The 17,570-nt window shown below is 36.2% G+C and overlaps 1 protein-coding gene across 1 annotated transcript in view; it reads right to left on the bottom strand.

Annotated features, from left to right (window-relative positions):
- DNTT (DNA nucleotidylexotransferase) overlaps positions 1-17,570 on the bottom strand; it is a 71,576-nt gene that overhangs the window by 9,443 nt on the left and 44,563 nt on the right. Inside the window, exons 8-10 of the mRNA XM_008501994.2 lie at positions 14,747-14,849; positions 5,962-6,225; positions 4,509-4,592 (exon numbers count right to left, since the gene is read on the bottom strand). Coding sequence (XP_008500216.2) covers positions 4,509-4,592; positions 5,962-6,225; positions 14,747-14,849 — 451 coding nt within the window. The remainder of the gene's footprint in view (positions 1-4,508; positions 4,593-5,961; positions 6,226-14,746; positions 14,850-17,570) is intronic.

Below are 17,570 nucleotides of genomic sequence, written 5' to 3'. Positions count from 1 at the left end.
AAGCACTGTTAGATGCCATAAAAATAATGACAAATAATAAACAAAATATATTTGCTATAGCATAGTTTTTTAACTTCTTATAACTGCCTGCAAAATTTTAAATGATGACTGGCAAGTCTATTCAAATAAAGGATTTGGTCTTCCTCAGGATCAAGAATTAGTTTGACTTAACCTGACTATGCTCTTTGCTGTACACACACAGATAAAAGAATGAAATAAAAAGGATTTGGCCCAGCTCCTGAATTACACCCCAGTGACTGCTACAGAGTTGTGCATGAAAGTTTGTCTGGACAGAGTGACAGTGATATCAGGTAACCTCTCTTCAGCAAACAAAGAGAGAAACATGGGAAAGCTGTGATTCAGTCTTTGTCTATGGTGCCTAACTAACGTCTTAATTAAAGTTTTGTTGAGGGATCTTCAGCAACTTTCCTTTGAGAAAGGAAGATTTCCTACCAGAAAGAAAAGTATCCTTATGCAATATGTATGCTACAGATGAAACATCCATGTTTTTAGTGTTCCCCCTCATCAAACATTTTTTAAATAAAAGCACTAGAATTACAGTATAGAGGACTCTCCAGTCTTCATTAATAAAATAATTGAAAAAAACAACAAACCTAAATGTTTCACAATTTCTTTATATGTTCACTGAAACAGCACTAAAGATAATAATTATTTTCATCATTGACTTTAAGTGCACTAACCTGATGACCCTACAAATTAATAAACCTTGGCAGCCACTAAACTTCCTGAAAAATTTTCCTCTTCCACCATGAGTTATCATCTCAAGTTTCACAGTTTCAGACACCACTGGGTATTATGCACATTCTTAACTTTATACACACTGGGTGGTGGTGTGTGTTGGGAGAGTTTTTGGAAGAAAACAGACATGTGATCAATCCTGACTATTTAGCATTAGCCAGAGCAAGCTAAGGGCCTTGAGGCCCAGCTGTGTGGTTACTGAAAGATCAGCGATGTGCAAAAGATAAGGGAGTTGGCAGTAGTAGAGAAGAATAACAGGCTGGGAAATCATCTCTCAGACAATACATAAAGAGTTGTACTTAACCCGTTAGATAATTCACTGTGGTGTACGAAAGATGTGTTGTACCAATCGGCAAAATGTTTGTATTGTTATCTGCCTGCCTGTGTATAAAAAGGGCTACTGATGCTCCCAATAAATGGCAATACTTGGATTACATTAATCTGTGTGTTGTCCACTGAATCTCCCACAGGTGTGGTAGGGGTATTGTTCAAAACATACATAATGGGAATAACTTGATAAAAAACTGAATAGTTAAAAACAAGGACTTTTTTTTAATATGACAGAACTGGATAAAAGACCTTATTTAAGTAGAAAATAACTTCAGTGCTGTGATTTTTCATATTGCCAATTTGTCTTTGAATTTTCTTTCTTTGTGGAAAATTTCAGCTAATATACTTTAGCTATTTCTGAGAATGCAGCAGAGGCAAGAACAGCGTTCTGCTGTGTCAACAGACTGTCATGACTTCTCTGGAATTTGTGGTAAGTGTGTGTTTCACAGCAGAAAATAAAATTTGGAAATAAACTGCCTGTGTCTGGGATTAAATGAGGAAAGGGAGATTTAGATATTACCAGGGAGTTGGGGATTATTTAAAAGCAGAGTCCTCAGTGAAAAGGAACGTATGATCTATTCACATAATTCTTTTGATATGTAGAAGTCCTAAGTTCATGACCAAGACAGTTGAAATTTGAAGGCCTGGATTTTTTTTCCTTGCCCTTGTCATAGAATTTCTGCATCATATTAAATAATAAGGAAAAAAAATTTAACCTTGCTTCTCAGTCCTCCCACTAGTTCTTTGTCTTTGTTTTGAGACTGTGAAGTGAAGAAGGGTAAATTGACATGTAGAAGGTCTGCAAATTCAGTTGCAGCTACAACCAACAACTTAGGGAAACATGGCATGGATATATACAATTCTATGTATTTTTCAAAGTCCTGGGGGAGATACTCAACAGGAAAAAATTCAGGCCAAACCACAGTGGATATTTAGAGCCTCAAATCTTTCTGTGCCTCAGTTCTTTACTTGAAAATTTGGGAAACAAGAGAATCCTTTTTCCCAGAGAGCACTGTGAAGGTAAACTCATAATTTATAATTTAAAATGGGATAAAGTCAGCTGAAGCAGAGATAGCTAACACCAATAAGGACTGACATCTCGAAGGCAGTGGGGGCAACACCTTGACTGATAAGCTGTGTGGAGGTTCCCCCTGTCCTGCCCCAGGTATTCCAGTCTACATGACGTGGCCCCCTGGAAGGTGAAATTCTTGGAGCCTGATTCAGCCTTAAAGTTGGACAATTCCACCCAGGTGGTATTTTGAATTTTCTTTGCCCCAAAAGATAATGTGACTAATAGGAATGTTGGGGAGAGAGCAGGCTTACACTGAACTGAATGTAACTTGCAGTGAGACATAACCTCCAACATACTGGCTCCAAATTGAATGGGTCACCTCAAGCCTCTTGCTGACAACTGACTAACTAGCAGCTGACTAACTTATGCTAATAACAGCTCTCCTCCTGGGGAGGAAAGCTGGAAAGATGAGTTTCCCATCTCCTTGGGCTGACAAAGGAGTAGTGAATCATTTGCCTGGAACAGTGAAATTTGGGGATTTGTACAAGCAACACTGAAGTCCCCATTTTGTTGTTCGTAGTCCTTCACCGACCCATTATCCTGCATCTGTCCCTGTCCAAAATCAGAACACCATCTTGAACAAGAAACCCTTGCTGGACACCTCTGGTCCCATGGTGGTTACTTTCTCAAGCTTCCTCATTCTCTTCTTTCTTTCTCGCTTTCTTACTCTTTTCTCTTCCAGCTCTTTCCTTCTCTCTCTTTTTCTTTTATCTTTTCCTTTTCTCACTCTCTCTTTTGCCTCACAACGTGTCTGCCATACCTTCATAGGGTAATATTGTGTTGATTGTCAAATAAAACTTCATGCTTGCACCCTTGGTGGTTGGACTTTTTTCTCATGGATCTAAAAATTATAAGTTACTTCAGGCCATAGCATTAGGCGCAGTTGGCAAGTTTAGAACCTGCAGACCATAACAAAGCCTAAACACAATAAAAGAAAAATAATATGGATAGCTGCTGTTCATAAATGAACAGTGTCCATAGTGCCACACTGAATGCATTAGGGTTCTGGATAAAAGAAGAATTCATGGTACATACTTGTATACCAGACAGGTGAATTTTGCTGCAGACAACAAATAGCACTGGCATTTCTTTAATTCTTTGTATTTCCCTAGTGAGGTTCTCTGTTATACTCAAAATGCTATTTGACAAGGCACATATTAACTTTCAGATAATAACATTTGCTATATTCTGTTGAGGCAAATTGTTTATATTTTGAATGCTTCCAAAATATAAAAAACATATATATATAATATAAAAGGTAGAAAGACACTGACATTGTCCCTGAGTTTATGAAGAAACAGTCTCCCCCTTACACATTTGATAGTATATTTATCTATTATGCAATTTTATGTTTTCTACTGAAACATCTAGTATTGGTAATTGTTAGAGATGGGATATTTGAATAACTGGATCATTAGTCTGATTATTTCCTCAGGTTTCTTTGTGAACTGACATGCCACAGCACCTGAGCTTGACAGCCATACATGGAGACATCTGAAAGAGGGTGAGGGCTTAACTCACTCCTGGGTCTCACAGACAAACAAGGAGGCAGTGCTGCATGTAAGCAGAGATGCTAAAAGCAGTCTCTATTCTATAAGGAATGTATAGGAAAGATAAACATAAAATCATGACATGGTATTCTGCCTCCCTCTATACTGACATCAATAAACATCTTTAATACTGATTTTTGTGTATTATTAAAGTGGCCTAATACAAATACAGCTATTAACCCAGTTAAATGCAGAGATGACTGTAAACAAGGCATTTAGACAGAAGTGCTACCAGTTACTATGAACATCAGTAAGCCTGACTAAATAGAACTCTACATAGATTTACGAATGCAGGGCTTTAAACTAGGGTGCTCCCTGATCTCCAGTTAGTATCGTACCCTATGAAAACTTCCTCACGCCTTCTAGTTGAGCATTTTCCACTCTTTATTCCTTCATCTTTTGAAATGTCAGTACAATTCCTGCTGAAATCATACCTGTAACACAGAAATGACCTTTCATTCTCAAAAGGGGCAGTAAAATAGTTTTTTCAAATACTTGCAGATAAAGCATTCTTAGTTTTGTGAAGACTGTGTAATTCCTTCCAAACACTATTGTCTAATGTATGCTTCTTGTTAAATTTCAGAAATTACTTCAGCCATAGCATTCTGAATTTTCTTGTTCAGATTCCATCAGGATCTGTCAGTGAAACTAAACCTTATGAAGCTGGGATTGTTTTACCACATTATAGAAAAAGAATCAAGATAAAATATTCTATATACTTGAATATAAAGAATAGACTGAAAGTTCATACTCAGAAATAAAAATAGGATAGCTTTATTTCTGAGAATAAATAGTACCTTTCTCCTGTCATATAAAGCATGGTTATCCAATATCATCTTCTTTTCATGAGTAGCGTACCTCCGCAAATCCCGTCCAAACTGCTGTAAAAGATAGAGCAAATATGAGCAATTCTGACAACAAAATGTAAATGGACATGTAAAAATCACCTCTATTAAAAGAGAATAGACTGGAAAAAAGGGCTGTATGAAAGAACAATGTTTTGATAGGCAATCGTCCATCGTTTCAGTTGGTTAGTCTGAGAATAGTTGGGTATTGCTTGAGAAGGCCACCTTCCATCCAGCCTGTGATCGGCTTTGGCAGTGTGTGGATGAGTTAATGCAAAGCAGGAGGAGCTGAGTGAGGCAGAGAAAGGTAAAGTCATTGTCTGCTCAAGCAAAGGCCCTCGCAAAGTGCACTTTTAATGTAGTCATCCACCAAGTGAGTTCAGAGAAGTGCTTTTAAGTAGCCTAGTTAGGAAAGACTCCAAAGTCTTGAGGACTTAACCCAAGGTCAAAATATCTGCATTTTATTACCTCAAAACAGAAAAATTACTGAAGTAACTCATCAGTTCAGCAGGAGAATACATCAACTGCAGCATTTTTCCTGGTCTAAAATATCCTGTTTCCAATTGGCCTGAACAGAACAGAGTGGCAAAGCACCGGAACTACTTCTAGTACATAAAAAGATAATTTGAAGCAGGTGCAGGAGCATTCCATTATACCATATAATGATAACCCTAAGAAAATGAACATCAGAATATCAGATGGCAAGTATTTAGAACAGATTGAAAAATAATTCTGTCTGGGAAGAGATTAATCATTTGAGTTTTGAGTTTGCATTTAGATATTTTATTTTGAAAATATTTTACTATTTTACATTATAGCTATTGTGAAAGTGGTTATAATTGCAAATTTTCCTAATAAAATATCAATCAAAACATACTTTATTCTAGTTCAAAAATAATGTGTAAACTTTAAAAGTTCATTTTTTTAACCATTTAAAAGGCCTAATTAAAATACAACCAAAAGAAATTATTTTATCTAATCCAAAAAGAAAGATGTCAAATTGTTTTGTATTTCCTACAAAACAAATTGAGTTCCATTTCAGAATCTCTCTTCCTCAAATGTTTAATTTCCTGTAAAATCTTGTGACACTTTCCAAATCATCTCTTTACTCCATAACCATTCTATTGCTTCTTAACACTAGTATGAAGTAAAAAGACAGTGTGACTGAAAATCTAGCTCTTCAGTTCGTGAACCTAAACACTAAGCTTTGAGGAAAATAGATGTTAGCTCCTTTAGAGGGACATCCATAGATGTCCAACCTATGATCAGAGGTTGATGACAACATGAAATGTGACATGTAGTGAGCAGGAACATTTTTTAAAAATCCATCAACTCCGACTGGTTCTGCAACAGCAAGAATTTGTTAGCAATTCTAAAAAAAGCACGGACTGCTGTGGTTACTTACCCTGGAGCCTGTCCAGCCCACCAGGGCATATGCATATTGCTCAAAGGGAGTTATGACCAGATCTACACGGATTGCTTTCCAGTCTTTGACTTCTGCAACATCAAAGTTTTTTGATGTGTTGTCACTGTTGTTTTCTGCTCTTGGCTGATATAATTTTAAAATTGCAAAACACTTCTGAAAATTATCCATGGCATCAACTTGTCTGCTTGGTAGCTGTTCTTTTACAAATGTTGATTCAATGATATCACAATATAGGAGCAAGCCCTAAAGGGAAGCAATTTCTCACATTGAATTACCAGTCTGGTTTTACTGTAATTTCAGAGTTTCTAGACAGTTGTTTAAAAAAATTAATTTTAAAACAAGTTTCTGTAGATGCAGAACTGTGCAGGGCCAAACCTAAGCAGAGAAAGGAAACAGCTGTGACTTTTGAAAAAATATAACCAGATCCTTTGAGGGAAATCTGAAGTGGAAGTCTTCTGACAATAGCTATGTCCTGCCCTTTACTATTGAGACAGTATTTTGCAATTCTTCCCCTTCATCCTTTCTTCCTAAGTCTCTTGAAGTTATGTCAAGAGAAATTTCTGAGTACAGATTGATGCTTTCCCACATGGCTGACATCTTGAAAAGCAGATTAGTCCTGAGCATATTTTATTGACAGATTGCAAGAAGAGCGTTTGCTACAAACTGCTTCTGCTGTGAGATTTCCTTGTGACAAGGTCTAGAGTCTTCAAAGACGTGGAATAGCCCTGCCCATATCTTTTGTTTGAAGGAAGTGAACAAAAAATCTTCAGATTCTCAAGAGCCAGATTTTATTAAAGGATAATCAGGATTTTATTTATAATTGTAATAAGAAACATTCAGAATGAGAAAAATAGGGCATTGTAAATTAATTATTTCTAATTCAGCACTATAGGAGGTAGTTTTCTTTTAGCCTCACTCTGTAGCCAGCAACACAGGTTAATTTTTGGAAGAATCTCTCTATTAAACCCCATGTTTTCCTAAGTCCTTTTATGTAGTGCAAGTGTAGTAATTTTACATGATAACATACTAAATACCTTAGAGAACACTTAACAGCAATAAAGTTATTTTTATCATTCAGAGCTATAATTCTGAAAAAAGTGTAACAAAACCTCTTAGGATACAATTTCCACGAAGAGACTCTGATAGGTATTACATTTCCAGCCTCCATGATTTGTCGATGATAGTTCCAAATGGAAGACCCCATAATTTTACTGGGAATCAGTCACAGGGCATTTTATGGGTCAATGAGCCAACCTTTTTCATGGTAACTATTTGACTCACATTTACGTTCTTTCACTTTGGAATTTTTCCTGATGTTGAAGATTTATTATAAACTAAAGCAAGAAAACTCCTTATGTAGCTCATTCTCTTGAATTACTAGCTACAAAATTTGCTGATTTGAAAACGCTTAATTTTAGTAGGTGTTCTCTCAAATCCATCTGTAAAAGAGAGAGTAATTTTTTCTTAATTTTACCCCAGCTTGACAAGTCACTGATGCTTGCTCTTTCCAAATACAAACTCAAAGTAGCTATTCAATGTTAATACCTATCTGCTTTTAAATCTCAGTCCTTCTAATGAAACTATGGCTGCTTCAGGTTAATTTTATTACTTTTAATGGTTAAAAATGCTTCTGATCTCATTGATCATTGACCATTAGCTGATGACTTCAACCTTTTATTAAGTTCTGACATTCCTCTCATTCTACATGAAAAGAATCCAGCTAATTCATAAGTGCTTTCTCATATTTTGCTTCATTTTCCTTTTTGCTCTTTGAGATTTGGGGCATTACATGGTACATACCAGAATGAAACTAAATAATTTATTTCCCTAGGCAGAATCCTAAAGAGATTAAGTTTTTGTAAAGTCTTATTTTATAGCTCTAGGTACCTTCATTTCCAGTACCTCTATGCTGACCATAGATGGTGTGCTCACATCACCAGTTTTGTATATTTGCCAAAGTCTGTACCATTGTTTCTGTCCTCTTTTTTCAAACGAAGATGAAATCTCCTCAGTTTTGATGCGAGAAATTGGAAATTGAAGCCCCTCTTTAGATGGACTGAAAAAGGAATCAAATTCTGACAGTATATGGGAAGACATGTAGAATCCTGAAAATAATATTTGTGTCAAAACAGCCAACTTTACAAAATGGATATTGTGCTCGAGTGGAGGCCTCATTCATAAGCCATCTGGACTCTCTGCTCAGAAGGAGAGACCCTCATTTGGGTAACCACCCTGATAAATGGGGACCTATTCTCACAAGACCAGCCCCTCATTTAGTGTCTATCCCAATAAGCTGAACACTTTCCTTGCAAGGGGAGCTCTGTTTGGTAGCCACCCTGATAGGCAGGACACTGTCCTTATTCGATAAGCAACAGGGACAGGAAAGCTGTACCCTGTGGAGGCAGAGTGACATCTTGTGTGTGCCCTATGTAGGGTGACTGAAGAGGGGCCATGCATAGAAATAAGGGTTATTATGTGTCATCCCATCTGGAGGGGCTCAAGTCAACACCTGGCTTTGCAAGATATGCCAAAGCCCCTCCCCTGAAAAGATGGGGTCAGGCAGCATAAAAGAGGCACACTCAAAACACTGGATAGGCACCTGCCATCCAATGACCTGAACTTCCTACTGAGATCATTGGTGGATCCAAAGGTAGTGATATCCTTCCTTTTTTTTTAATCTCTCTCTCTCTCTCTGTTTCTGACCTTACTTTGGCACATAAAGGCACCATAGTTCCTAACTTTGTTAAGTTTTACTACCCCTTGCTTTGTTAAGTAACCTATTGTCTTGACAACATCCTTAAGTTTGCTAAATTGTAACCCATTGCTTTGAAAGTACCATAATTTCAAATTCTGCTAGTTGTATTCTGAAATGCTTTACAATCTTACTTACTTTTAAGAAAAGTTGTATTTTTATACAAACCTCCTGGGTAATAATCTTACTCCTAGAGTACCGTGCAGAGAATTCCCTATCTTAATCTTGCAGAATGGGTTGTTCAAAGAGATTAATTAGAGGAGTAGGATTGGGCCCAGCCACAGCTAGGCTCCCTTCTGAAGGAATTTAGACATCAAGGGGGTCTGGTCCAAATCTCCCTCTGGGGAACCCCCACTGTGGGGAACTCTACCCATGCCCACTCTGTAGGACATGATATTTGGCTTGGGCTCCACCTCTGGGGAGCTGTGCTCACTTTGTGAGACGTGACAGTGCTGCATCCACCTCGTGGGTCATGACACCTTAGTAAGATTTTTGTTTCTGATTACTTGAGAAATCTAGTAAAATACTAGAGCTTGCAGTGTTTCCTCTCTTCACAGTCTATTATATGAGCACCTAGAGGGTGTTTTGTCTCAGTGAGATCTAACAACAGTCACTCATGGCCACCAGTGTCCCATACTTGGATTTTTAACCTAGAAGACCTTGAGGAGATATCATGAGGGGTCTGTGAGTCTGTAATAGATAAAATGGCCTTGACATAAAATCTTCAGGACTTTCAAGACATGCATTTTTAACTTTCAGTCACACACTGTATCATCTGCTTCATCAATATCTTCATTGTAGCACCTAGCTGTCTATCTAACAGATCTCTTCTGCATCAGCTTTAATTTTCAGAGTATTTTTTTTCAGCTTGCTACTCATTACAGCAATTTATGGTTATAATTTAAGCCCAGGTAAAATTTACATGTCAGTCTGCTGTATTGCCCACACTAAAAATGAAGAATTCCCTTTACTTGAAATCATCCTAGATAACTACTAAAGGTCCTCCCTTTAAGATCTCCCAGCTACTTGAAGAGTACAAATTCTTCCTGTTAAGCAGCAGCATGTAAAAATGGGTCCTTTCTCCTTATTTTCTTTCTCATTACATTATCATATTTTTGAACTTCAAGGAAGCACTCCCTGAGGGTCCCTGAGTTGTAATATTAAGCAATCACAAAGTTCAGTAAATCATTATTGTAGCTCGCCTACTGCTGCTTTCCTTTGCTGGCTAGGCTGTGTCTTCTACTTGAATACAGTTTAAGTATTTGTAGTTGGCCAGGGTTAGCAAGTGTGACTAGAAAGATATTTTGGGAGTACCTCTCTGGGTCATCCTGTAGCATTTTTTTCATAGTTCATTGGCTAAGCAATTCCTAAAGTTAATAGCAGGAGCATGAGAGGATGTAGGCCACTCTAAGTATCTACTTCACTTTTGAAAAAAAATGAAATCAGGTAATAATTACATAAGTGCTGAGTTCAACAAACAGTTAAAATGTGATTCAAAGCCAGGATATCAACTTTAAATATGAGCCAAAAGCCTAGGTCATATCCATTAAAAGAATGTTTCCAATTAACCTAATTTTATTAGGTACTGGACATAAACATAACCCCATACACTAAAGCTGAAGTGGCACTTCTGTACCTTTTGAAAAAGTACAGCCTGAAGCAGCAGTCAGATACAAAGGCTGTGTGAAGTTTTGGCTTCTAGCAGGAAAAGAGCAGCCTTCTAGTTATTCTTTGTCCTGGATTCTGTACTTCTTTGCTAATTTCAGCTGGATACATAGACCATAAAGAGCCGTAGACTTTGTTAAAGACCAGGTTTTAAAATGCTGGCTTTCTCATTTCTCAAATTTATACCATCAAAACCAAATATATTTTTAGGGCAGCTAGGATAATATATGAAACAATTTTCCTTTTTTAGACTTACTATGCATATTTAATTAAATAGACTGAGTGTTGGCACATCAATAGCATTAACACTCAAGTAAATTCAGGATCAAACTGAGAAAAAGTGTGAATATCTAGAAAATGTGTAATCAATAGCTGAAAAATGAATCCAAAATAAATCTGAATGGTCATTAAAATTCTTTGACATTTTTAGTTAAATTAAATCCTATACTATTTTTAATATTACTCATGGTTGTTGATAGCTGGATTAATTCTGTAAGGATAAGTAGGACCATTTTATACAACATGAAAACATAATCCAGTATGTTCTTCTGAAATGTATATATGTTGATGCTCTTACTTCCTTCTAAGATGGTTTAATGGAGTGAGAGGGGATTTTTTTTCTTCAATAAAATGCCTGCAGCTAATTGAAAATAGTATGTAGGCATGTTAGTTTGGAAAAATCTCTACCTAGGTGAGACAGATAGAATTCTATAAAGTGGAACAGCTCAGAGAGCAAAGGCCTGTGAGTAGTCAGGCCTGTAAGAGTAAAGAATTATGAGCAAATCAAAGGCTTGATCAGCAATGCAAAACTTTGTGACGATGTATAAGCATGCAACCATCTTGGTCCCTTTTTCACCTTGAAGTTCTCTGTATGTTGGAATGGTCTAATTCTGAGCATGCCCTGAACAGCCTGGTTTTGACAGCAATGCACAGACCAGCACCAGATTTCAGGAATGAAGAGGTTTCCCTCTCTGCTATGAGCATTTGCACTGATGAACAAGACAAACTGATAGATAAAGATGTACATACACTTTACAAACTTACTATAAAGATCAGATGTCATAAGAAAAGCCACCACTGCCTGGATTTTCACTTAAAACAAAATGGTAAATGGAATACTGCTGCCTACTCTATGCAAGAAAACCAGATTCAGCTCCATTCTCTGCCTAAAGTGATTTAAGCCAAGTTCTCTCATGTCCAGTGCTCTAACCACCATGCAATTGCCAATCTTAGGTAACAATGTCCTCAGCTTCTGCTGAATCTGAGCAAGAATGCAACTAAAAATTCATGATGCATTGAGTCAAAAGGTGAGAAACTGTGTTCACAAAGGAGCTCTGTATCCTTACAGGCAGAGCATTAATCTGAAAAATATAAGCTCTTTGCTTTGACCTCTTAACTGCTTCTGAATCTTGCCTTAGATCCAGGTTTTGCTGCTAAAATCCAGCTGTCACTCAATTATGAATGTGCTGCTGTTCTGTGAACCCTGTTCACAAAAAAGTGTTCCCAGCAATGAAAAAGTTTCTTGCTCCTCACCATCCACCTTAGTGGGATATCAAGACTTCAGCTTCCTGAAGCTTAAGTTTACTGAGCTTACCTCACCAAGAGTGAACAATGGAGTCTAAACCAGAACACTAATATACTAAAATAAGTAAGCACAGACAGCCATCTACATTCCTCATTTTCCTGAAAGCTGACAGAAAAAGCCAACATTATACTGACACAAATACAATGGTAAAAAATGAAAAGTGAAATGAAGAGCCTGTAGGAATGGTAGCTCTTTGTTGAAAGTAAACGTGTAGCAACAGGAACAGTACTAAATAAAGCTATATAGATTTTTAGCAAAAAAAAAAAAGAAAATTACTTTGTACAGTGTGTGAACAAAGTTGCTCTACACAGATATCTCAACCTCTTTGCCCAAAAACTTCCAAGCTCTAAGCCACAAAAATGATTTCTTATTTTCTTTGTGCAGCTTTTTGAACCACTGAAACCATAACCTGTGTACTGCATTTCAGCTTTTCTGTTTTGTGACTCTACTTTCAAGCTCTGTGGAGACTTCGTTTTCTCTGTCTCTTGGCCATTTTTCCCTGGTGATGCTACATCAAAGACCATGGTAGTGTTGATTTAACTACTTAGTTTTCAACAGCTATCAATGAAAGGATCTTATTACATTAAACTTTTCAGCCAAGAAAAAGACCCTTTTAAATTCTATAAATAAGACCAAGGCCCATACTTTAGAAGTTAAACATTTCAGAATCCTTCACTTAGAGCTGGCAAAAGAAAGTCAGCATTATGACCTCAGTGATGTCCTTTGATTAGTTTGAGCTTTGAAGCAGTAGCCCAAAAGTGGAAAGCTGTGAAGCAAATGACAGGTGTACTGTCAAAATGTATGAAAATGGTTCAGGTTGGGGGTTTTCCTCTGTCTCCCTTCCCCTTAGAATTCAAAAGTAAATTAAACAGCAGGAAGAGTATAATTCCTCTCTTTCCTTATTTTGCATTTTGATTTTGCTGGCAGCTTATTTTTTAGTAGTGCCTGTAAAAGTCTGGCTGTCACTAGAAAGGCACTATAGATAGTAGGATTAGCCAAAAAAATTCTACAGGACAAACAATATTCAGGAAATGTTTGTCCATAGATTTAAATAATCCTGAACTTGTTTGGGCTGGGATTCCTAGAGGAATTCTAATCTTTTTATCAAATCTTTGGCCACTCTCGACCTGCTATACTTCCTATACCACCCTGCATTGACTTCTGCAAAATTTTATCCTTAAAAAAAAAACTCAGCAAGAACCATTTATTTTCTCTTTCTTTCCTTTCCATTCCATTTAATGAAAGCAGCTCAGAGTACCCTGAAAAACTTCAGGAGTTGTCACACTTTTCAGATCACAGCCATTATTGTCATTAATGTAACTGGAGTGTGATGGAACAGGAGAAGGAATGGAAGGCTTCACTTCAGGCAGGCTCTAGCTTCAGCCTGTCATCACTTTTTCTTTCTGCTCTGTGATAATAAACAGGATGGCTTCTTAGAGGTTCAAGTCTTCTTGAGCAAGTGAAAGGGTAGATTCCAAGAAGAAATGCAACTTTTCTGAGAATAAGGGGAGTAAAATTACTGAGAAAGAAACTTTTAATATATATATAAAATTTAAATATATATATATTTAATAATAAAAAGAAAAATCAAGTAGTTCTTTAGCAGTCATTCATTGCTACAGCTTCCTCGCTTTTCATTGGAATCTGACGAATTATACCTGCTAGCAATCTACATCACTACACACACTTCCCATGCAGAATTATGATCGTAGTCACAGAAATCTAACAATAATCTGTTAACATTTCAAAGACTGAAATTATACTGAAGGATGAGGAATTCAGCTAAGGTTGTATTTTATCAGGAAAAAACAAGCTTGAAACTCTTTCATTAAAGCCAATTGAAAGGTAGTGACCTCCTTGAAAGAGATAACTTTATACTATCAGATAAGCTTTTCTCTGGTTAGGTGATTTAGTATCTTTCAGTTGTTAACCTATTATATATTAAAGTACCATAGCTCTGGAATAAATTCAAAATCATCCTCCAGGCTACCTTAACAGAATGCTGACTTTACTTAGCAATGGGGCATTTAGGGATTCACCTCAAACAGAGTGTTGGCTTTTTACTTGTTGAAATGCACCCAATTCCTCTTTATAGTGCAGGTAGTAAATATTGAAAAATGTCCTAATTGGTTAAAAGGTAGAAAAAGAAACAAAAGCTTATTATTCCAAACATACTATATTTCTAACACAGGAATAATTTGAGATACCTGCATCTCTTCTAGTACAGACTCTTCCAACTTTAAAGCTGCTTGAAACTGAGGAAAGCTGAATAGAAATAAAAAGAAAACAAACAAAAAACCCCAACAAGAAAATAAAAACCCAAAATCCCTCTTATCCGAATAATTCTTCTGTGAAATGTGTGCAGTCTTCCAAACCCAGACGTCATGGTGGATTGTGTTAGTTTTGACAGTATTCACACAGAAGCCAGGAGAAAAGCTAATATATGGGCTGAAAGGAAGTCAGAATTCCAGGGCTTTTAGTACCTAAACTTTCAGACTTGTTCACCACACTAGCTGTATATTCTCAGGGTAAGATACAGTAGAATGTGTGTACAGAACTTCTGACATAACCTTCAACTTTAGCATTCTGAGCTGGAGGATGCACCTAGAGCATCATGATTAATAACTGAGCAGAGCAATATTCAATTTCAAAATTTTGCAGTCATTGGTAAAAAGGAGTCAACATTCTTTAAGCATTAGGTAGCCTTAGTTCAGTGCTATTAGAATATGTCTTTTTTTGGCCAAATGTTACTTGGTTCATACCTGCTTTTTCCACAAGTCAACAACTTTATGCAAAAGTTCAGCATCTTCTCTTGGCCCTGGACTGGTGATCAAAAAATCTATGTCATGTCCAATCTTCTTACCCCTAGAAGCAACAGATAATAAGACTAATAGGGTTAAGTTCCTGTTGAATTTCATGCTACCTTAGAAGAGAATAATTTTACTGCATTATAAAAAGATTTTACAGCATAAAGTGATAACATTGTTGCTTGAAACACAAAACTGGAATCTTCCTTTTCTTTTATCTGGTCTTTCAGTGTTGGTTATTAAGCAGTAATTTTATCTTTTTGATATATTTTCTCTGTTGTTCAACTGGATATTGTAGATGCATTTGGTAATCTTAAATATCTCTCTCTCTTCCCCTTAAGTCCCAGAAAAAGTTTTAGCCATCTTTTGATAAAAACAAAACAAATATAAAAATAATAATTACAAAAAACCCACCACCAACAACAACAAAAAAACACCCTACCCCAACATAATAAAAAATCATAGTACATATTATGAATCCACTGCAGCAGTAGCAGATAAGCTTGCCAGTCAGATTACTGCAAGCTTAAATATTCTTCTTTAGCTCTTGATGCACAATTTAATTAATGAAACTGTAATTACAAATAATTTCATTGTGGTTTTTTTAAGGCTGACATAAAATCTCTATTTTACATATCTCTTAAAACATTTTTTTTTTTTTTGTGATTGAGCGTGGTATTTTTTTCTTGAGAACAGCTCAGCCTTAATGTGGTTAAAGCTTGCTTACTACAACCATTTCACAATTTCACAATTAAATCCACATGCAAAATATTTAATTGTAAATTTTCTTAACGAAAAATGACAGCACAACCTCTTGTTTTTCTTCATTTAAGTCTAAGCATTCACCTTGCCTTTTATCTACTTACAGACAGCTTTAAACCTAAATCAGATTAAGATGTAGCTATGATTTGGAAAACAGGCAAAAGCATGCTATTGAAGGGTTCCCTTCAGACAACTGCAGAAAGGTTTTCATTTTGATGTAAATATTGCAACAGGGACAGCATACACATCTATTTATGGGCTGTAATCAGGAAAGTCTAGCAAGAAAAGACCAGAGGATATATTTCTGCAACTAAGTGCAGTATACAGAACATAAAGCAAGCACCTGAAATACGGAGTAGTGACACACGAGCATATCACACCTCTAAATCTTTTTCCTGTATTCCCAGGAAATTCTACTCTTGCTGATGTTCACAATGGTACCTAATGGCACAACTCAAATTAGTTTCAGAGAGTTCAGAGACCACTGAACTGGCCACTGTTCAGAGAACTTGTGAATTTTTTATACAAACAGCAAAAACTGTAACTGTACAAAACAAAAGCTTTGATTATTGTCATTAATGAAATATCTAATTATCTTTAAATAGTGCTTAAAACTGAATCTGATTTCTTAAAGCTGAAAATCTGCAGGAACAGAAGTGCTTGGCAGACATAGCTGCCATTTGTGTGACAGGAAATCATCTAACTGAGGCATCACTGAACAGTGTTAGCAGAAAGATGTAAGGAAATGAAAATCTAGGTTTTACATTTGACAAGCAGTCTAACTCACTATAAAGCAACTATTGTGCTGTGTCTGCAGCAAAGTCAAAACTGCTTAAACAGGTGGAAATTATTTCAAAAGAAGTTTCAAACAAAACAGCCTAGGCTAAGAAGATGAACAGCAATTCAAACTCAGAAAGTTGAAAAATGTTTAGTATTCCATATAATACCTGAGTTATTTTTAAGGATGACATTCATTTTCTCTTAAATTACCATAAAAATCCAAAGTTCTTACAGAGCACTTTTTACTTACATATCTCAAAGTGTTTTTTCAATGGGAAGGCATTTACTATTCCTATCTTAGGGATGCAGACAGTGGCATAAGAAAACTTGCTAAAATGATTTTTAAAAAAACAAACAAAAGGAAGAAATTGGAAGCTGGTGGAATCAGTATTCCCAGTTCTTCCTCTGGTACTCAACTCAAGCATACTTTAGGTTAAGCACATTTACAAAATTGAACATCATTTCAGCCATAAAAACCAAAGGAATTTAAGATGTTTTGCTGGCCTTCTATTTCCCAAGACAGAGAGCATTTATTTAAATGCTTTGCACTTCTGAAGTTAGTGTATTTGAATCTGATGTAAAATCACAAAATATAAAATCATTGTTATTGTCAGAGTTACATTTTAGCTTCTCTTTGAACTAATTCTCATTGGATTAATTTCTGATTTACATCATCAGGCTGTTGCTTAATATTTAGTCTAATTTTCACTAGTACTCTTCACCAAGCAATGTGTTTCATCCTCGAAAAATTTATTACCATTATTAAAGTAGAAAAAAAAATCTAGGAAATTAAAAAGCTGCATAATATATATGGCTTATAGCTTGTAAATCATGCAAAAGATGCAGTCAAGGGTACATAGATTCAGAGTGCTACTCTATTGAGACTGGAGGGAAAATTACCATTGATCTAAGGGGAGCAGGGCTTTTCAGTTTTGTATATTTTCATATACTTGTGTGCATATAACATATAACCATGGGTATTCATAAAATTACACAAAAGACACATAGAATGGGGTAGCACCAGGGTGAAGCATATGTATTTCTTTATTGATGATTAACTCTTTAAGAGCATCAACAGTTCATTGAAGCTGAAGCTAACTATATACCTAAAGACTTGATATGATACAGGACTTGATTATACAAGTTAACAAAATGTGGCCAGACATCCTGTCTTCAAACTGCATATGAAAACCAAGAATTCACCACCTGCTTAAGTGCCTTAGACACGCAATCTCAA

Source organism: Calypte anna, chromosome 6 (assembly GCF_003957555.1).
Source record: "Calypte anna isolate BGI_N300 chromosome 6, bCalAnn1_v1.p, whole genome shotgun sequence".
Classification (NCBI taxonomy): Eukaryota; Metazoa; Chordata; class Aves; order Apodiformes; family Trochilidae; genus Calypte; species Calypte anna.
The sequence above is the reverse complement of the archived record's forward strand: the minus strand, read 5'-3'. Positions and strand labels throughout refer to the sequence as shown.